Source organism: Carya illinoinensis, chromosome 16 (genome assembly GCF_018687715.1).
Source record: "Carya illinoinensis cultivar Pawnee chromosome 16, C.illinoinensisPawnee_v1, whole genome shotgun sequence".
NCBI classification, from domain to species: Eukaryota; Viridiplantae; Streptophyta; class Magnoliopsida; order Fagales; family Juglandaceae; genus Carya; species Carya illinoinensis.
Genome location: NC_056767.1, coordinates 30120178 through 30141907, shown reverse-complemented (window position 1 = coordinate 30141907; position 21730 = coordinate 30120178). Strand labels below are relative to the sequence as shown.

General features: G+C 37.3%; 2 protein-coding genes across 2 annotated transcripts; both read right to left on the bottom strand.

Annotated features, from left to right (window-relative positions):
• Positions 1 to 4800: 4800 nt before the first annotated feature.
• On the bottom strand, positions 4801 to 5328 carry LOC122299032 (protein FAR-RED ELONGATED HYPOCOTYL 3-like). The gene has a single exon (XM_043108868.1). It carries the CDS (start codon positions 5326 to 5328, stop codon positions 4801 to 4803), a length of 528 nt encoding a protein of 175 aa, XP_042964802.1.
• Positions 5329 to 5607: 279 nt separating this feature from the next.
• LOC122299031 (protein FAR1-RELATED SEQUENCE 5-like) lies at positions 5608 to 7251 on the bottom strand. The gene is made up of 4 exons (XM_043108867.1): positions 7171 to 7251; positions 7028 to 7102; positions 6816 to 6944; positions 5608 to 6726 (listed from the first exon to the last, which is right to left on the bottom strand). Exons 1-4 carry the CDS (start codon positions 7249 to 7251, stop codon positions 5608 to 5610), a joined length of 1404 nt encoding a protein of 467 aa, XP_042964801.1.
• Between the last annotated feature and the right edge of the window lie 14479 nt (positions 7252 to 21730).

The following is a 21730-nucleotide window of genomic DNA, read 5'->3' as shown; positions in this document are numbered from 1 at the left end:
CTCCTCCCTTCTCCTTCCCCTTCCCCTTCCCTTTCATATATTTTCTTTAGATTTTTCTTCTCCTTCATCCATTGCAACACCCTTCACCTTCTCCTTCATCTATTCCGCACCATGCTTCCAAATCCCCTTCAGGAAAACCCTAACTCATCATATTTTGTCCATGCTCTGAGAGTTTTCGTCGTCCAGAAGCCCCATTGGTGGTAGCTTTGGTTGCTGCATCCAAAGGTTCATTTTTTTTTTTTTTTTTGCAGTTTCTGTGAGACCCATCTGTTCAGAATAATTTGTCTATATCATTTTGAATTCTAGCGTATCTATTGTGTGATCGTATATTATAATTTCTGCATTACAATTAAAATTAAAATCACGCATATTAGCTGCATTACAATAATTTCTGCATTATAATTATTTCTGATCGTATTTGAGATATAATGATGCCGGAAGAAAGAAAGGAAAAAAAGAGCTGATAGACTAATATGAGCTAAGCTACTGGAATCTTTGAAGTGGCTAGCTATTAAAGTTTAAAAAATCCCCTGATAATTTTTTTCTTTCCTGAAGTTTGTATATTCTATATTTGTCTGTGAGTGTGTGGCAACTTTTTTAATTGCACTGAATAATTAATCTTCCCATGTGTCATTTTTCCAGCCCAAAGGACTGGAAACTCAAGCTCATGTCCATCTCTCTCTTTCTCATGCACTGACATATATATGCACTAATTCTCTAATGGTAATATGTGGTGTGTTGAGAGTGAGGAAAGGATACTTAAAAAGACCAAGATCAATACGTAACTAGGTTGATATATAATTTGACGAATGAGCTAAGAGTTGTCGTCGTGTATTTGAAGAGGTTTGTGTTGTTTCTTGGAGAGAGCAAATCATGCAAAGGTACTCCAATTTCGTCAATTGATAAGCTCCTTCCACTATTAACATTTCTAATTAAATTGAGGCGACTTGTTATTTATTATAAGTTCCTGGTATAGGTAGCTCTCAAATATTTCTCCACATTCGGGCCATCATGTTTTCAGTAGCAGCAAAAAAATATATATATTAATTGGTATATACTGATCATCTATATATAGACACTTTCTGATGATCTAAATTCTTAGACAAAATATATATATATGTATGCATGTGGATCGATGCATGCGTATGCAAACTAATTTGCTATGTCTCTTTCATTAAAGTACATCCATATAGTTGCATTAGTTCATGATCATATAGTCACATTATTAGTTGGACACGCACGTGAACTCAAAAGGGGATTAGATTGAGGTGTAATATCAATAAGAATCAGGTATATTGTAGTACTAGTACTACTACTTGTATTATCAGAGATCAGCTAGCTAGTACTCATTATATGTATGTATGTATGTATTTACATTTACAAATATTTTATATATATATATATATATATATATATATCTTTTACGTGAATAGTTAATAATGTTGTCCCAAAATCTTGTCCATTAACAAGACCAAAGACGTCTTCTCTGAAGCAAGCAAGCAATTAATATCGTCTTAATTTGTCACACTTCCTACATTGAGATTTTTTCAGTATGTTTTTTGCTCATATTTTTGCTGCCCATTAAGCTGCAACTTATAACTGTATATATACTCACTTACATGAATGTGGATAATTTTTGTTGATCTCTCATGAATGCTTTTCTGCATCAAATCAGCTCCTAGCTGCAGCTAGTTATATGTAGTTAACGCAACGCATAAGATTTGAAGATCATCATATGCTTTTGTGCTTTTGGGATCCACTGTTATTATGGAGCTACTAATTAAAGACGTACGGGGTGTATTTAAAAATATTTTACTAGAAAATAAACGAGTCACTCATGACTCACTGGGGTGTATCATTTGTTGACTCGTTTCACATGCAGGCCCTGGGGTAGTTTATGCTTCAAATTTGTAGCATTCATAGTTCATACAAATATATATATATATATATATACACAATGTTGCAAATAAATCTGTTTAAAAATCACACAAGATACACAATATTATAAATGGTAATTAATGGAATTCGTGGAATTCCATTAATATAATGGTAAGAAAATAAACTGACCCAAGTAATCAAGTCAGCTCTTTTATTATTGGCACATGTATATCATATCAAAATACACAAACATAATTTTACATATGTCCATCATAAAGCCAAGGCCCACTCATTGTGTTTGCTTTTAGTTGATAGGATGTCAACAACAACTTCTTCATCTTCTCTTGGTAACCGTACTTTGGTGAACAACCCAATATGCACTTGTGGCCAACCCGCTTCACTTAGAACTTCAACTACGATGACAAATCCGGGACGATCATTCTTTGGGTGTCCAAAGTATAATAAACAGGTGGAAAGTTAAATAAAAACAAGTTTGTATTTTTTTACAGAGCATGTGGTTTGTTTCTTTGATTTACATACTTAATTTTTTGGTTTTATCAGGGATTACCACATTGCAACTACTTCAAATGGGCAGATATCAGTGAGGAAATAGAAATAGAACTTATGAAGATCGAAATTCTGAGGTTAAGAAATGAGCAAGAGCTTCGAAGAAGAGAGGAAGAGATTTTGAAGAGGGAGTTGGAAGTCCATAATGATCGACTGGATATTCAAAAGCAACGAGCAGACATCCGACATGAACGCACACTTCTCCGTATCTATTGTGTGATTTTAATTTTAATTTTATTGTACTTCGTACGATCATAGTGAATACCCACTGATCAAGGCAGCTTGATATAGATATTAATGTAGTTGGACAAAAGCTCAGAAAATGTATATATTAGATCCATGTGTATGTAGTCACCATAGTGACCTTAGTATGTTGTAACCTTCTGAATGTAGCTGGGAACTAGATTTTGTAACTGGAGTTACAGATTAGCTGTCCAGATTTGTATGTATTGTGGTTTATTTATATATAGCAGTGTCCGAAAGATGTCCAGATTACTGTCCAGATTTATATATAGTTGTCCAGATTTATTTATTGTTGTTTTATGTGTTGAAACATCTATTAGGTGTTGAAAATATGTAGGTATATTTCAGACAACTGTTTTGGGTGATTGAGAACTTGGCAAGTACCCAAACCTCTATGTCGTTGAGAACTGAGGTGTTGACAAGATAATTGGAAATAAATATTTGAGTTTAATGATTAGAACTGAGGTCACTCGGCCCCATTTTCCAACTGAAGCAGAGCTCCTCCACGTAATCAATGATGTATATTTCAGGCAATGGGACCATTGACTTCCCTGAGTTACAGATTTAGTAACTATCTATTTTTAGTTTAAAGCATCTGCTTGTAATTTAAAGCATAGTTTTGATGGCATGATTAAGACTTGAATATTTATACAAGAAGTGCTACAAGCTTCCATCTAGGATCCCATCATTTTTGTATCAAACTTCATATATTCTTTTTACAAAAAATTGTATCTCCCGTATGTATCAACCATTATATACATATAAATATATGAACATGGCAGTCTCCAAACCTAACATCCAATCCTAGAAACCTTTAATACATACATTCTTGTTGACCAAAAACTACTTTTCAGATATGTACGTATAATTTCTAAAAAACAGAGCATTCAAGGCCCGATGCATCTTCATCGACTGGAATTTCAAATCAATCTTCTTGGTTGACCAAATAAACATGGGGAAGTTGATAAATTCAGAATATTTATGATACCAACTCCTGCAAAGCACAAAACACCATGGTAAGCAAGAAAATAAATATCCACTGGAAGTAGGCAAGCAAAGCATAAAACACCATGGGGAAAATGCTATTCAATAACCAATTCCACACAAAATAGGCCAACCCACCCCTTCCACGCCATAGCCAAATACTGAAACAGACCCACAAAAAAAAACCAACACTACAACAAAATATTCCACCCACTTTTCACCAACTATAGTAGTCTTTATAACCATGTATGTGTCCTAGACATCGGTTCCAATTGGATTCCATCTACCCCAATATGTACCTGTTTACCATTAAATAATGGTTAAAAAAATATCCACATGTAACTATATAAGCCAAATTAAAGAGAGTGACCAAGTTAAGAAAGTTACACTTTCTTGAGTCTCACTCATTGCAAAACCAAACTGGGTTCCACCATATTCCAACACCTCTGTAGTATTTTGTGGTTGCTAATAATAGATACAAACAAGTAGATTATTTTATAATAAAGACATAAATAAATCAATGGCTACAAACAATAGAAAAGGGAAAAAAAACTAGATTACTTTAGAGCACCACCTTACACTCTAAAAATGCATGAGGCTATAAATATCTAAAAAAGTATGATACCTGAATGTGAATTACCTCTTCAGTCCCAATATCTACATGTCCAAATAAATTTCTGCATGTTTCTCCTCCATGCGGCTATAAATCATTAAAAATAAGTTTAGTATAACAAGCAATTGACCAACATAGATAAAACTGCAATTATCAACATGGAGTATTGACTCGACCTGTTTACGTTTTCTCTGTTGAGTAGCCTTCTTCGTTGTCGGTCTGACCCGCTCAATCATTGATTTCTTCCTGAGAAATGGTGGTCTGCCTTTCCCTCTCACTTGAAGGGGACTCAGTACTTTTTTTGAACTCCCCTCTATGGTGGTATTGACAGGTGTAACTGCAACGTTGGAAGAAGTTTGAAGGGGCAACTTGTTGGTGAGGTAGCCGAGGTTCATTTCATGTAACTTATGTATCATATCCTCGGCATTCTTATCAGATGACGCTGCATTTGTGGCAACCTCGTAGCATACCTTCATGATACGTGAATATCTACAGACTTCTGGCCTCGCATCAACTTAGTCATAAGAACTTCGAATAAGAGTGTATGTCCGTTTAATGTCCTTTCTCCATCGATCTAATATGTATTTTTCTAGCACTCTTTTCACTTTGTTAACTCTCATAATAGCCAATACATGTCGACACAATATCCCTCTCATTTCAAACAGTGCGCATGAACACTTCACATCACATTCAGCCTCATTGAAGTACACTGTTTGGGTCACCTCTTTGATGAAATCATCAACAGCAACTTCATCTTCTACATGATACGTTGCGATTACACCATCTTTTCGATGTAGACTTGGAAGAACACCAACCATCCCGATTATCTCTTTTTGAACTTCTCTAAATTTAGCATTAGTGTATATGTTCTGAAATATCTTTTCAAGTGGAGAGATCGAGACGACGGGAATTGTGACGTGGAATGAATGGAAGTCCGCCCCATTTTCATTTTCAATCTTCTTTCGCAATGCATTATCAAATTGATTGACAAACTCTTTTAAGTTTGTCCTTGAGTGTACGTAGCCATCAAAGAAAGCATTCATGCTCTCGCTTCGTTGTGTTGTACTCATCCCAGCCCAAAAGATTTCTTTCAAGAATACTGGTACCCAAAACTCACGCTCATCATATAAACTATGCAACCAAGCATTTTCTTGCAAATTGTAAGTGGTAATTAACACATTCCAACTATTTTCAAACTCCCCTATGGTTTGAGAGTCATACACACACTTCATCAAACTAGTTTTCAACCCAGTTTTGTAGGCATGATGGGAACCAAGTTTCTCAGGTACTTTTTTAAGAATATGCCACAAACAATATCTGTGTCATGTATTGGGGAAGACAAGAGCAATTGCATTCTTCATAGCTCTATCTTGATCGGTGATAATGGCCTTTGGCGCTTCCCCATCCATACAGTTTAGCCAAGTCTGAAACAGCCATGCAAATGTTTCCGTATCCTCGTTAGAAATCAATCCTGCCCCCAGAAGGATTGACTGACCATGGTGGTTTACACCAACAAACGGTGCAAACGGCATTCCATACCTATTTGTCAGGTATGTGGTGTCAAATGTCACAACATCACCCCAATATTTATAGGCTGCCCTGCTCCGTGCATTTGCCCAGAAGACATTCTTCAACCTTCCATCATCATCGTGGTCGATGTCTGAAAAGAATCCATCATTTTTGTACTGCATCCTAGCAAAATACTGACGATGGGCTTCAGCGCCACCTTTCCCAAGTCGAAGGTGGCGTGCCTTATCAATATAATTTCTGCAATCTTTCTCACTGAAAGGCAAGTTCTCAAATCCACCCACTTCTTGCATAAGTGCTGCAAAACTCTTGTTTAGTCTAATGCCAGCTTGATCATTTGTATCTAATACTCTCTTAACAGACTCGCTCACTTCTCTATTACAGCGAAAGAATCTCGACTTCTGTGGACTTACGCTGTGATTGTGGGAATTGTGAACACTCAACAACTTGAAAACTCCATCCATGAACGTAGCATTTATCTGTGCCTTACAGCCAGTCTTTGACGTCGGACGCGACCTCACAACATTTGTCGTACGGTTCCGTGCCTTCCCACCACGAGAACAACAAAGCGTGATATATCTGAGGCTCCCATCCTCAAACCTATGACTCCTTTGAGTCATTATCCCAAAACCGCATTGTTTCCCATAACCTTTATAATATGCCACTAACTCGTCTTGAGATTTGAAGACCATCCCCACCTTCGGCTCCTCAATGATATCGGCCCCCTCATTATGCACTGTATTTTCTATCTCGGCCTCATTGTTATCTTCGGATTCAGAGGATGTAGAGAATATTTCAACCTCCCTCGAGTCAAGTGTGGGCTCTTGAATTTCTTCAACACGGCTGAAGCTTGCAGATGGAGTACCAATCAAAGAGGGGGGAGCTGATGACTGAAATTCTGGCATAAGGTTTTCCTACAGTTTATAACAATAAAAACCAATATTTAAATCAATATAAACATTTTTATAAGTACACACCCTAGTTCAAAAAATATATTCATCACCTGACAAGTCCATGACGATGGGTTGGCATTAGGACAAGGTAAGAAAGGTGGTAACAGAGCATGTGGCATTGGTGCATGGCCCCCATGCATATAACTTGAGAAATCTGGACAAAATGATATTGGTATGACCTAACATATAGATCAATAATGAAAATTAAGTAAAGATGTAGTAATAAATATAGACATTAGTGTCAAATTAATATTTAAAGCACCTGGGTTGTTGGATTGATAGATGCATTTGTGGTAGGAGGTGTTGACAAATATGTATAAAATGGTCTTGGTATCACCTAAGATGTCAACAACCATGTCATGATAATGAGTAAAAAAACTGAAAGAGGTAAGAAACTCCACATACTTGAGTTGATGGATTAATTGATGGATTAGTGGCAAGAGGCGTTATAGGAGATGCATGCTCTTTCCCTTTCCCTTTCTCCATTTACATGGTATTTACTTGTATTTTAGAACAAATCATAACTTTTAAGAGTGACAAAAAATATGTAAAAAAAGCAACTCAATTAAATGAAATTACTCACATGATATATAACATCAAGAAAGAAAACAACTTTAATAAGTTAGAACATGCATTTCAGTTTTTTTTTTTTTTCCCAACTGATTATTACCACTCCATTCAGCCCAAAAGCATCTGAGCTAAGCTACATTCAGACCCACAAGTTGGTAGATTCGAGTTTAGCTAGACTGATGAATATCATCAACATGGGCCATTCATATTACATAGACACACATTGGAAGTCTGTCCTAAATGAAATCATTCCCAATTCCGCAAGGAATTTCCTCGTGTAGCTTACTCTGAATATTAAAAAATAATGGAAGGGGCAGCTAATTAATGTATAAGACTGTTTAAATACCACTGGACATTTCTCCTTGAAAAACTCTGCCCACTTAATTGAGGAATGATTGTCTACAGATATCACTTGGAAGAATGTGAAAGACTACTGTAGGCAAGAGCCTTCAGACTTCTAAAGCCTACATCTCAGAAAATTACCTGAGTTGTCTGATAGACGTAGAAACCATGGGCATTGGTTTTATCTTATACGGAATACCTAAGTATATATAATCACCAGTCTAGTATCTAGTAAAACAATGCTCATCACAATCCAATTTAACAAAACCATAGTGGTTGGAATACAACATCTCTCTAACCAGTACATTTTATTGGACATGGGAGTGATCATTTTTCTTTTGTTTTTCATGCCATAAAGAAAGGTGGGTTGTCAAGTTCCCACCCCATTAGCTAACTGTGTAGTCTGTAGTGTTTGTTTTTCACTCTACTCGACCTTCTTAACTATTCTCTTAACAATAACTTTGATAAAAGCATCAAATATCGATTAGGAATAGTTGACAAAAATATTAAAACAACTATTTCTTCATACTTATATTGTACTGTAATGAATTATTGACCAATCAAATTCTGAACCAAAAAAAAAAAATTAGTGGAAGAATCATCATTTGCCTAAAAATAACGACTTTATTTAAATCACATTCAGAACATGCATTTTTGAGAATATTTCATCGACATTAAAACTTAACGAAATTTTAAATATATTTATTTCGGGCTAAGACCACTTAATAGAGATATATTGTAGGAAACAAACACTACCTCAGAACCATTCGTTCATGAAGTCAGGTCCAACGTCCGGTTATATCTGTTAATGACTTTATCTAGTATAAACAAAAGCAAATGCATTCAATGGATTGCTGGATACAAAAAAAGATAAATCTAGATATCCTTAAATACTTGATACACAAATATCTACTCACTTAGAAACCAGCAAATACTACCTGAGACCGTATGAAGCAGAGGATAATGTCGTGTGCAGAGGACTTGGTCTGTGTAGAGCAAACCGGCCAACAGGTAGAGGAAGAGATTTGGGGGAGATGAAGGAAAAAAAAAAAAAAAAAAAAAAGCAAGCAGTTCTACGTCAACGAGAAATCAAAAAACCCACCAAAAGGGATTCGGCGTCCAGAAGAAGGAACCAGAGATGAAAAGCAGAAAAGCAGTATGGGTTATGTCTTTCTATTTCGATTTCCCTCCATTTTTTTTTTTTTTACACTAACCATCTGACAACGCCACCTCAGCGTTGGGTGCGCAATGGTTACGCACTATTGTTGTACGTAGCACTATTGAAAAAGAAAGTAGTATACTTTCACTATAATGGAGTTACTCGATCCCCAATATCACTACAAACAAAGTAGCATACTTTCACAATTGAAATGTTTCTATTTAAATTAAGTTCTTCTCTTTCTCATTTTCTAATAACAAGAAATACACGAACAAGATAAACAAGCCAGCTTTAATTGAGAAAATCACCAGACATGCTTCAACAACTACAAAAGAAGCACAAATAATCATAACACGTCACAGAATCCAACTCATATTTAAAAAAACCAAGTCTACATATTTAAAAGTAAAAACTAAACACAGCTTAATAAAATAAATTGCAAAAACCCTCATATGGGTCAATTAAAACTATTTGATTAATAGTATGCTCAATCATCAAAAAGAATTGAAAAGAGAGCCAACAACCTGATAAATCCGAGGACTTAAGCCACAAATTGATGAGCTCAAATGAATTGTTGTAAAAAAAAAAAATGTTTCGAATATAAGAGAGTACTTCGAAGATGAATCTATCAAGGAAAAGTCGAGCACAAGGGAAAAATAGAGCAAAGAAGGGGAGGATAGCAAAAGGAAGTCTCTCATATTTGTTGTTGATTAATTGAACTTTAGGTACATAAAAATTAAAGATGATTTGAATATGCATGAATGTAATACATGTAGAAGAGTAATACTTAAATGGGTATAAAACCACTGTTGGGACCTTTGAATTATAATGTATTTGCAATATTTTTTACTGCGTTTAGTAGGTTGCAAAGGTGGTCTCGCACCCTTTCCAGGTGCTATCTAGAACAAGTAAGCGGTAACAACAAAAATAAAGTAATTTCTGTTTTCTAAAATGATCAACAAGTCCAGTGGAATGAACATCTCTTTATAGTATGATCCAAAAGTCCTAATAATTCAACAAGTTACCCATCCTCTGTTTTTTGAAGTTTCTTTTTTAATGCTATATGAAAAATATTTTTCATAGATATAGATATTTTTGGGAAAATATTTTAGCATCTAAAATAAATGAATCATTACATACCTGTGTAGTGGGATTTTGTTAGAGGAATAAGCTAAATGAAGAGGTAAAAACAGGGGAAAACCATGAACAACAGGATAAAAACCTCATTTGATGATGGACAGCGAAACCCAGTGGAGGAACCCAACCATTTTTCGATCTATTAGAAATTATATAAACATACACAGCGGAAGAAATACCTCAAGGATAATCTGTGTAGTTGTTCCACGAGTGAATCCAGTATTCAAACCGATTTCTCCACTCAGTGTGTGAATGTGCTACGTAGATAAATCTAGAGACACACTCAAAATGCCCACAGCCTAAGAGTTTTCACTCACAGAATAGAGAGAGATAATACTGAGAGAGAATTCCTTCTGCCAAAAGATGGAGGACTGATTTCAGTCCTCCGCAACTCTTCATATGGTAACCGTTGGCTAGCCAAGGTTACGGCCCTTGACTCCAGGCATAACGCTTGGAGTAATGCCAGGCGTTATGCCGACTAAGGGCGCCACTGCTTTATTACATCTCCCACTCGCACATAGTGGGCATGCCCCAGGCATATATGTCTCAACATGTTCTCTATCTCGTTCATACAAAACAAATAGGCCGTGCGACCAACAAGTACACCTGAAAAAAAAAAAAAAAAAAAAAAAAAAAAAAAAAAAAAAAATTTGGGAGCACTATACCAAATCTCTCCTCGAGAAGACCAGCATAGCAACATCCCTAAAGTGTCTCATATGCCCTAGACTCATTCGATCGCATCTAATCAAGCATATTCAATCCCTTTTGAGTTAAAAAAAAAAAAAAAAAGCCCAGAACTATGCTTTAATTGCTTCTTAGTTATCGTGATGTGTTCACAAAAATTGTCACTACCAAATTGTAGCACCAAAGTTTGACGTCAGCAAACACAAACTAAATGCGTTGTCGAATAGTCTTCCCTTCGCCCTCATGTCACTCAATGTTAGTCTAACTGTTTTCCCAACAATACCTCTTTAGACTGTATCAATCATGATCATAGAGAGTATGCTAGAGTAGCAAACATCAGAACCTCCATCTTATGACATTGTCAAAAGTCAAGAAAGGACATCATTTTAAAATATGAAGTATAGGACTCACACGGTGAAGAAACAGGGAACCATTCTTTCACTTCCATATTTGGTCACAAGAGCACATGTAGTATGAAATACATGCTACGGTGAATCTCTCTTTCTCAAAGAGCGTATGTCCATATCAAACACCGTACAGATCTTAGTCTAGACACATGTCTAACCCAATTTTCTCAATTTGCTCACCCCCAAGGTGCCAAAGAGAATCTCACATTTGGGTTACTACAGGCTATATGGATTGTGGAGTGTCCATGCGCAGTTCTTTTAAATTGAACGAACCTCATCTTAGTTCTTATTAAGGCAACATATCTCTTGTGTCATACTTATCTCTCTCAGGACAAGTATCAAGTGACACAATGTCTCGCTCGCTATCTCTTTGCAGCGCCAAAGGTGATCACTCGTGTGAGTGAGTCGATCTAAGCCTGTTAACATACCTTGTGTGTATGTACAATTCATGCAATATGATCAAAACAAATTGATAAAAAAAGAAACACACTACATTAATTTCTCCAAAGAAATTTTACATAATTGTGACAACTGAATTATAATCACAATCTACGCAGTCCTAAACTCCTAACATGAGTCATAAAAGGGACTTTCGCTATGGGCTTTGTCAAGGGATCAACAAGCATGCGATTCGTAGATAAATGTTTCAGGACCACTTCCTTTTGTGCCACCATATCTCTTATGTAGTGATATCGGATATCAATGTGTTTGGTTCTTCCATGATATTTTAGATCCTTAGCATATGTGAGAGCAGCCATGCTGTCGCAAAAAATCGTCATTGGATCAGAATAATCGGCGCCGATATCTAAGTGCTGAAGGAACCTCCTCAACCAAACAGCCTCTTGAACTGCTGTTGAACATGCTATGTACCCTGCCTCCATAGTAGATAAAGTTATACAGGGTTGTTTCTTACTACTCTATATGATGGCACCATTATTAAGCAAGAAAACATATCCAGTTGTCAGTTTGCACTCATCTAGGTCACTGCCCCAATCAGCATCACTATAAACATTGAGCTGCAAATATGAACCCTGATAGCACAATGTATAGTCTGCAGTTCCCTTGAGGTATATGAAAATCCTCTTGACTGTTTTCCAATGAGCCAGTGCAAGATTAGATTGGAATCTACTGACTAAGCTAACTGCATAGCATATATCCGGTCAAGTACACATCATTACGTACATCAGACTACCAATAGCGCTAGCATAGGGAACACGAGTCATTTTCTCTCTCTCTCTCTCTCTCTCTCTCTCTCTCTCTCTCTCTCTCTCTCTCTCTCTCTCTCTCTCTCTTTTGGAGTTTTAGGACATATTTTTTGGCATAAGGTCTCGCCTTTAGTAATGGGATTGTCAATGGGTTTACAATTACTCATTTGGAAGCGTTCAAGGACCTTCTTCATGTAAGTCTATTGACACAAACACAGAAGCCTCTTTTAACGATCTCTATAGATCTTAACCCCAAAAATATATTCAGCCTCACCCATGTCCTTCATCTCAAAATTGAGGGACAACCACTCTTTAGTGGCGACAATCATCCCCTTATCATTTCCAGCCATTAAAATATCATCAACATATAATGATAACAACGCAAAACTCGTTTTGGAATGTTTTATATAAACACAGTGGTCTTCTGCGATCATCGTAAACTCATTCAAAAGAATGGCTCGACGGAATCGGAGGTACCACTGTCTAAATGATTGCTTTAGGCCATATATAGATCGTTTGAGCTTGCACACTTTACGCTCTTGACCTTTGACCACAAAGCCCGTAGGTTGATCCATATAGATCTCTTCATCTAGTTCTCCATTGAGAAAAGCCGTCTTAACGTCCATTTGATAGAGTTTTAAGTCCAAATGTGCTACAATGGCTAGAATCAAGTGAATTGAGGCAAACCTTACTACTGGAGAAAAGGTTTCCTCATAATCTACACCCTCTTGTTAGGTATATCCTTTCGCCACTAGGCGAGCTTTATACCTTTCTATTGACCCGTCTGCTTTACGTTTGACCTTTAGAACCCCTTTGTTCCCAATGGCCTTTCGCCCTGGCGGTAGTTCTACCAGATCCTAGACCTAATTAGTCCTCATAGACTCCATCTTATCATTTAGTGCTTTCATCCACTCATCTTTAGTAGAAGATGGGAAAGCCTCTTGGATGGTTCTAGGCTCATCATCATCTTGCAGCCCCACCATGAAAATCTCCCCTTCAATCTCAAATCGACGACGAAGAATATTTCCACGTGAGCTTCTACGTGTTTAAAACTATTGTGAATAATCAACAATTGGTGTTTCATTACTCAGAGCTAAATCACTCCCACTGTTCCTAAGAGCTTGAGAAATTTCATCATTCTCAACTACGACACTTGGAGTGATTTCCTCTTGATCCAGAAGTTCTTGGAGTTCCAAACTCCTATCAACCTCGCCTCTAATTGGAAATTCATCCTTGATGAAATTCACATCTCGTGACTCAATTTTAGATACCGTCACATCAGGTTGTTCACCGATTAATACATATCCCTTAGAGTGATCAGGGTACCTTATAAATATACACTTCTTTCCTCTAGAACCCAGCTTTCCATATTTATGGAAAGAATCGTGAATGAAGCCTGCTGAACCCCATGGCCGCAAGTTATTCAAGCTGGGTTTCTCACCGGTCCAAGGTTCATACGGGGTGGACGGCACTAATTTGGAGGGCACTCGGTTAAGGATATAGGCTGCAGTCAAAAGTGCATCCCCCCAATATGATATTGGTAGGTTTGCTTGCGCCATCATGGATCTAACCATCTCAAGCAGTGCCTGATTTCTTCTTTCTGCCATGCCATTTTGTTGTGGTGTATATGGTATTGTCAAATGCCTTTTAATTCTTTTTTCATCACAGAGCCTTTTAAATTGCTCAAACAAATATTCATGTCCACAATCAGTTCTTAGAGCTTTTATACTCCTGTCTAATTGATTCTCAACCAAACTCATGTATTGTCTAAAGCAATCCAATACTTCAAACTTATGGGAGATCAAATAAACATGACCATATCGTGAATAATCATCTATGAATGTGATGAAATATACAGCCCCGTGTCTCGCCCTCACACTCATTGGGCCACAAATATCTAAGTGGATTAATTGCAACAGAAAAGATGCTCTTACTGCTTTTCCAAACGGTTTTCTTTTTTATTTTCCCATCAAACAATGTTCACAAGTGGCAACGTGACTTTAGCGAGATTGTCTATTAGGCCTTCTCTAGCTAACCATGTCATCTTCTCTTGCCCAACATGGCCAAGTCTAGCATGCCATGTATTCGAATCTAAATTATCAGATTCAGTGATAAAAATAGTAGATTCATTCACATTTGAATAATCCAAATCCATTATCAGAAAACCGTCTAAAAGAAAAGCAGAACCATAAAAAACATTACCCAAAAATATGGAAACACCATTGTTTTCAAATAAAATGCGGAAACCAAGTCTGATTAGAGTAACTACGGAAAGTAAATTTCGTCGTATTCCGGGAGCGTATAACACATGATGGAGTAATAGAATGCAACCGCCTCGCAACACTAGCTTGTAGGTACCAACTCCTAGAACCTCGACACTAGCTCTATTCCCCACCTTGATATCACAACTCCCAACAGGAATTCGACGATACTCGACAAATCTAACTCTGTCTTTAGCTATGTGCTCAGTCGCTCCTGAATCAACAGTCCACATAGGATAGGAGTGAGCAACCATCACATGACTTGTTACATAAACAGAAAGAGAATAGTCAAATTGTACCTTCTTCGACTCAGTACAGTCACGAGTGAAGTGGCCTTTCTTTCCACAGCTAAAGCAATCCATATTGGACTTATTCTTTTCACGCTTCCCTCTCTTGGTGCGTTTGAAAGTTTCTGACTCTTTTTGCACACGTCTAGTGGATACCCGAAACTTATTATTCTTGCGCTTAGGCTTAATTGCCTTACGCAAGCCAGATTCAACCACATAGGATGAATGTTTAGGCTTAATAGCCTCTAGGCGCTCGGCCTCAAGCTCCAAATGACGCGACACGTCATCAAAAATTTTGATGTTCCCATTGTGCGTCAAATTTTGGCTCATGGCTTCCCAAGAATTAGGTAGTGAGCGTATAACCGCTTGGACTTGGTGCTCATCCCTCAGATTGTTTCCAACCACTTTGAGTTCAAGGATCATTGATGATATCGTTCTAAGATGCTGCTTTATCTTGTGTTCAAAGCGCATCTTGTAAGAGTCGAACTTCATAGTCAGTCCGTGCAATCTCGTGGCAGAAGTTCCCCCGAACTTCACTTTCAGTGCTTCCCACATACTTTGAGCAGTGTTATACTCCTCGAACTCACCGATAAGGTCATTGTGCATCTTGCTTGACATAGTAAAGCGCGCACACCGATCCTTTTTAAGCCAATTCTCAAAAACCTCATGATCCTTTCGGTGTTGTTCAGAGTTCCCTTTTCAAGCTCAGTTAGGGAGTGAGTTAAGGTCTCCAAGACCTCTTGTTCATTTAGGACATACTGGATCTTACGATGCCAAATGTCGTAATTTTTCCCATCCAGTTTTTCTCCTTTATTCAAATCGACAACAATACTTTTCAATGTCATTTCATTACAAAAAATGCACAAATTAGATATACACACACCTTAAAAAAAATTGCCGCGTTAATCTAAGTTAAAGAGAAAATAATTTAGACCTGTCACAAGATCGAAAATTTGCTAAGCTTCCTAATCACCTCTTATGCCACAATGCCCAATTATTAACTATTAACTTAATTTTTGCGCAATTTTAAATTGCATGGGAAATTTCAAAAAAAAATTCAACCATACATCCACTAATTATCACTAAAAAAATTAGTCTTACTAATCCAATGATAATATCATAAACCAATCATGTATTTGAAGAAATAATCATGCCAAAAAAAAATAATAAAATAGAATTTTTTTTTTTTTTTATTTTAGCACAATTAGAGCAACAGCTCAGTGGTGCGCTTTCATCTTGGCTCCCACTTGGTCATGGGTTCTAAACACATCAAAAACGCTTTCTGTCATTTTAGTTAAATAAACTCACGGGTTGGGCCAGAAAACAATTGGGCTAGGCAAAAAAAAAAAAAAACCTAGATCCTTTTCTTTTTTTATAACTTTTAAAAACAATTGGGCCAAGTTCTTAAAAACAATTGGAAAAGGCCCAGTCCGAAAGTTTAAAAAAAAAAATTGCCCAAAAACCAATCTTTTTCAACCTCTGGAATTGGTACTGTTCACGTGAAGAGTACCACAAAAAAAAACAATGGCTTAAAGCCACCATTATAGTCAGCCTCCGCGGCTGGGCTTGGTGGCAGAGCACTCACCGGAGTGCTCTGAACGCCACGGGCTTCAGCAGCCGGAGTGGGCTGCTCCCATGGTGCAGCACCACACCTTGGCATGCGGTAGCCGTGGTGCATGCTACCCCACTCGGTTGCGCAGCACCACGGTTCAAGCCCGCAGCGCCATGGTGCACCAAGCACCACACTGTAGGCTGCAGCACCGTGTGCACTCAGCACCAAAAATGGTGCTCGATGTACCACAGGGTGCATGCAGCCCATTGTGGTGTACTCAGCACCATGTAGTGTGAGGACCACCCGTGTGGTGCTAGTAGCAACCACCACGGTGCGCACCGCACCTTCACGCATGGCAGATACACTGCCATGCGCAGTATCACAGACAATGCCATGCGCAGTATCACAGACAGTGCCATGCGTAGTATCATAGTGTGCTTGACATATATATTGTATTCAAATAAAAAAACTACAATATAATACATACTCTTAATGCATAAAAAAAACTGTCAAACACATCTAGCAATATGGCGTGATGCTTATGTAAACAGAGATCATATAGAAAAACTTACGATAATAGATCATGGCATTTCTAACAGTCTTAAACATGTTTTAATAAACAGAGACTTAACCCAATATATATAAACATGATCATATTCATAGAATGTAAGAAAATATATATATATGCATTACATGAACAAGAAACAGAGGCATTTTTCATTGGGAACAACTAACATAGTGCTCTGATACCAATGTTAGAAATTATGTAAACGTACACTGACCGGTGCAAAACTGCAAGTGCACAGTATCGTAGTTTTATAGTAAAGTAATAAGAAGAGTATCGTCCTCAGGGATTGGTACCTTACTCTTGCCAAATACCAAAATTATGCTAATCTCAATTCTATCTAGAGGAATCGCTAAGGTTTTTGTAGTAGCAAATAAAACTAGATCAACTCAAGAGAAATAAGCAAAGAAAGTAAAACTGATGTTTGAAGATCAAATTCAATAGGGAAGAAAACTTCTAGGAAATCGATTTCACCATAATTCTTCACTATGCTTTTCTCATCCAGCTAATTTAACTTAAACCTCTTTTGTCTATTAGCAAATCTCTAATTCATCCAAAAGCCTCTTTCGATAGTCAATTGGAATTGATTCTAGTTTATCAATTCACACAAGAGTATGCAAATTAAATAATCAAGAACGCAATAAGACCAATGATTTAATTACTACACAGGTTCATACAAGTCTTTCGATCTCTATACTTACCTATGCTGAAATATCCAAGATCTACCCTATGATTCCCTCTTTCGATAGCAAATCACAAGATTAATAATCATCTAATCAATGGCCAGTTAATTAAAAGCATTAAACTCAGAATAAATCAGATAAACAAAGAGAGAATTGCATTAAATTAGCATGGACAAACAAGCATAGTTCGGAATTAGGTTACATCGTTTCCTAGAATAAAGAGAATTTAGCTCATGCTAGAAATAGAATTCAACATAAACGAATTCACCATAATTGTTCTGAGAAGATGGGAAGAAGAAAATAAACACTGAAAAATCCTCCTTGTAGCCTCAACTGGTCGTCAAAAGCTCAAGGGAACGATTCAACGCCGTTCTCCCGTCCGTGCTCGTGTATGAATCCAACGTACGTGCAATAAATTGGAATTCCGTCTCCAAAACAAATGATTTGAATCCCTCTAGCTATGTTTTTCTCTCCCAAAGAGTGTTCTCCAGTCAAAAACCGCGGCCCTAGAGTGAAGAATGGCCTTTTATATGGTCCCACGGCGGAAAACCTAAAATCTGTCAAAATACGATGTTCGCTCGAGCGGGGTGTCGAGCGCGCGTCGAGCGTTCGACTCTGCCTGATTTCGCTCGAGCGTCCTATCGAGCGCACATCGAGCGTTCGACTCTGCCTGATTTCGCTCGAGCGGCCAATGTCTCCGCTCGAGCGATATTCGTTTTTCAGCAACCTGCTCGAGCTCCCTGTCGAGCGGCAGTCGAGCGTTTGAATCTGCCTGAATTCGCTCGAGCGGCCAAAAGCCTCCGCTCGAGCGAACTTGTAAAATCTGCAATATGAAATTTTGCAAGCCATCAAATACCCCCAAACTTACAACTTTGTTTGTCCTCAAACAAAAAAGAAAAACAAATGATAGTTTAGGCAATATCAACTCGACCCCAAAGAGAAGTATCATCATTCACCAAACTTTTATGAATTTAGATTTCATCTCTAGTATCTTACTCTTTTAACATCAAAGATAGCAAGAAAATCAATCAAAAATTTTGCAATTTGTCAAGCAAGAGTTAGGCGTTTATTTCAACCTAAAGCTAAGACCTTGAGTGGGTGTGTGATATAGTCAATTTAACCTCAAACCACCTGCAAACTCAGATAAAAGTAGAACAACCAAAATCAGAAGAATTCTCTTAAAACTTAACCCCATAAGTCCAATTTTCAGAAATCCTCTCCACTAATGTAGTCAACACCAAAATCAAAGATCAAAAGGTCTTTATTAAGGTTGTAATGATAGGCCACAGGGTGAGGGTTAAGAAAGAACTGGATATGGGAGATTAAACAAACTGGGAAAATACTTAGTGAAAAGAACATTAAAAGAGAAACTCACATGATTCAAATCATAGCTCTTTCTTGGCAATATGCTCATACTTGTGGCATTATAATTGCTGTAATCACTGATGTAATACTAACACTTCCCTTAACAAAATTTGAGGTAATTCACTTTCCACTTGGCGACTTCTTTTTCTTTTCTTTTCTTTTCTTTTTCTTTTTCCTCTTCTTTTTTTTTTTTTTTTTTTTTTTTTTCAATCACTTCCTTTCTTCTTCTTCTTTTTCTTTGATCAAATAGAGCAAACATAATACGTTTCATCATGTAACCAATTTTCTCTTTTAAATGTAACTCTCCACCAAAGTATTTTCTCAAACTATCAACGGTAGATTCATTGTTTTTCAGGCTTAGAACGGGCATGGTTTATGTAGTTTAAAGAATCAATAAAGGCTCATGAAGGCTCAAGGGGGTTGACTATGGAAACACACCATGTAATGATGGCATGACATTTAGGACGGCTGGGAAAGCTTTTTGGTTATGCCAAAGAAATGCCTAGATCATTTCTCTAATATTTGGTCTCGACTAGGATTTCGCCTCAAGGACCCATCAACGGATTCTAGAGCAAAGCAAAATCGAACCTCCCTCTTTCAATTAATTCAACTTCTTCTCTTTATAAGCAAAATGGAATAAGAGAAAAACGACTATGTGCTCAATTGTGTTCAAGGTCAAAGATTTAAACCAAAGTACCCACAAAACTTCACTTGACATAAAAGAAATTTTTGAAAATTTTTCTCAAAACCATCTTCAATCACAAATTTCAGAGTCATAGAGAATTCAATCTTACTCCAATGCATGCTTGGTAAAAGAATCAAACAACCCATCAACAACCCAAAACTTAGAAAACAAGAGGATCAAATAATTATAGGAGTTTACACCCCCAAACTTAAACTAAACAATGTCCTCATTGTGATGCAAAAGTAAAAAGGATTGAAGAAGTAAAGGAACTTCCCTGGTTTCATGGTGAACCTTCCGAGGTTTAAAAATTGTCCAGCTCTTTATTCTTACTAAATACCTGCATTAAAAATTAATTTATTAAAACTTAAATAAATAAAGATAATAAAATAAATGAAAGAAAGAAAGATAGATATATGGGTTGCCTCCCATAAGCGCTTGTTTTAAAGTCTACAGCCAGACTTTTCAATGATCATCAATCGGGATCTCCAAAAGGAATAAGAGTATAGTTCCTCTCCACTTCATTGCTAAGTGATGTATCCTGCTGCAAGGCTCGTTCTAGGTGATTGGCTGGTGCATCTTCTTTAAAGGGCTTTTCCACACCTTGCTTAATGACATCAACCCGGAAGCAAGTGCTTGGCTCTTCTGGAATTCTCATGGCTTGGTAAATTTTGAACAAAACCTCTTCCTTGTTCACTCTCAATGTTAACTCACCCTTTTGAACATCAATCAAAGCTCTTCCCGTAGCCAAGAATGGTCGCCCAAGAATTAGTGGGACTTCTTCATCTTCTTCCATGTCTAACACCACAAAATCAGCAGGGAAGATAAATTTATCCACTTTTACCAATACGTCTTCTATGATTCCACGTGGATACTTGATGGACCGATCCGCTAGTTGCAAAGAAATTGTTGTAGGCTTCATCTCTTCAAGTCCTAATTTCCTGCAAACAGAAAGTGGCATAAGATTAATGCTAGCACCAAGATCACATAAGACTCTATCAAAAAATGAATCTCCAATAGTGCAAGGCAAAGTGAAACTCCCCGGATCTTTCAATTTTTGAGGCAATTTCTTTTGAAGAATGGCACTGCATTCTTCAGAAAGCTTCACTGTTTCAAACTCCTCCAACCTTCTCTTCTTGGAAATGATGTCTTTCAGGAATTTGACATAATTTGGCATTTGTTCCAAGGCATCTGCAAAAGGAATATTAATGTGAATTTTCTTAAAAATATCCAAAAACTTAGAAAATTGCTTATCTAGTTTTTGCTTTTGAAAACGCTGAGGGTAAGGAAGTGGAGGAGCAAGAATAGGAGGATTGTCAGGAAATGAAATTGTAGGAGCAAAGTCGGTCTCCTCTAGTGTGTCATTGACAATCTTATCTTCTTCTACTTTATTCTTGCTTTGGCCAATGTTCACAGCTGTAGGGGTGGACTTGCTCTCCTTCAATGGTGACCTCTCTATTTCTTTTCCACTCCTAAGTGTGATGGCCTTGCATTGTTCCTTTGGATTCACTTCAGTGTTGCTGGGAAAAGCTCCTCTTTGTTGGGCATTGATGGTAGTGGCTAGTTGCCCAATTTGCACTTCAATATTCTTTATAGCAGCTCCCATATTGCTACAATGAGTCTCAATGTTGTTCAACCGTGAATCAGTCTTTTTAAACCTTGCATTGGTCTCCTGAACAAAGGAAACCATGGCATCCTCAAGTGACATCTTCCTCTCGCTTGGTTGGCTATCAAATCCGGGAGGATGTTGAGGTTGCAACACATTCTTGGTATTTCCATATGACAAATTCTCATGATTTCTAAGCCCTGGATGATAGTAATTTGGCATAGGATTACCACGATAGTTGTAGTTCCGATTGTTGACATATTGAACTTGTTCTTGACTCGCCTCATTGCTTGGAACTATCATACTTGTAGATGCAACATATTCTGTACTTTGTGGTATCTTTTGTGTTGTCAAGGCTGAAATCTGATGAGATAGAGTAGCTACTTGAGCGGAAAGAGCTGCTATCGGCTCCAAGTCATGAATTCCAGCAACCTTCTTAGCCAAAGTCCTCTCAGTTGGC

Coding starts and splice junctions, on each gene's coding strand:
- LOC122299032 (XM_043108868.1), bottom strand. CDS start 5,328: ATGAATGCTTTCTTTGATGGCTACGTACACTCAAGGACAAACTTAAAA.
- LOC122299031 (XM_043108867.1), bottom strand. CDS start 7,251: ATGGAGAAAGGGAAAGGGAAAGAGCATGCATCTCCTATAACGCCTCTT. Junction 6,945..7,027: donor CTATCAATCCAACAACCCAG/GTGCTTTAAATA, acceptor TCTATATGTTAG/GTCATACCAATATCATTTTG. Junction 6,727..6,815: donor CATCGTCATGGACTTGTCAG/GTGATGAATATA, acceptor TATAAACTGTAG/GAAAACCTTATGCCAGAATT.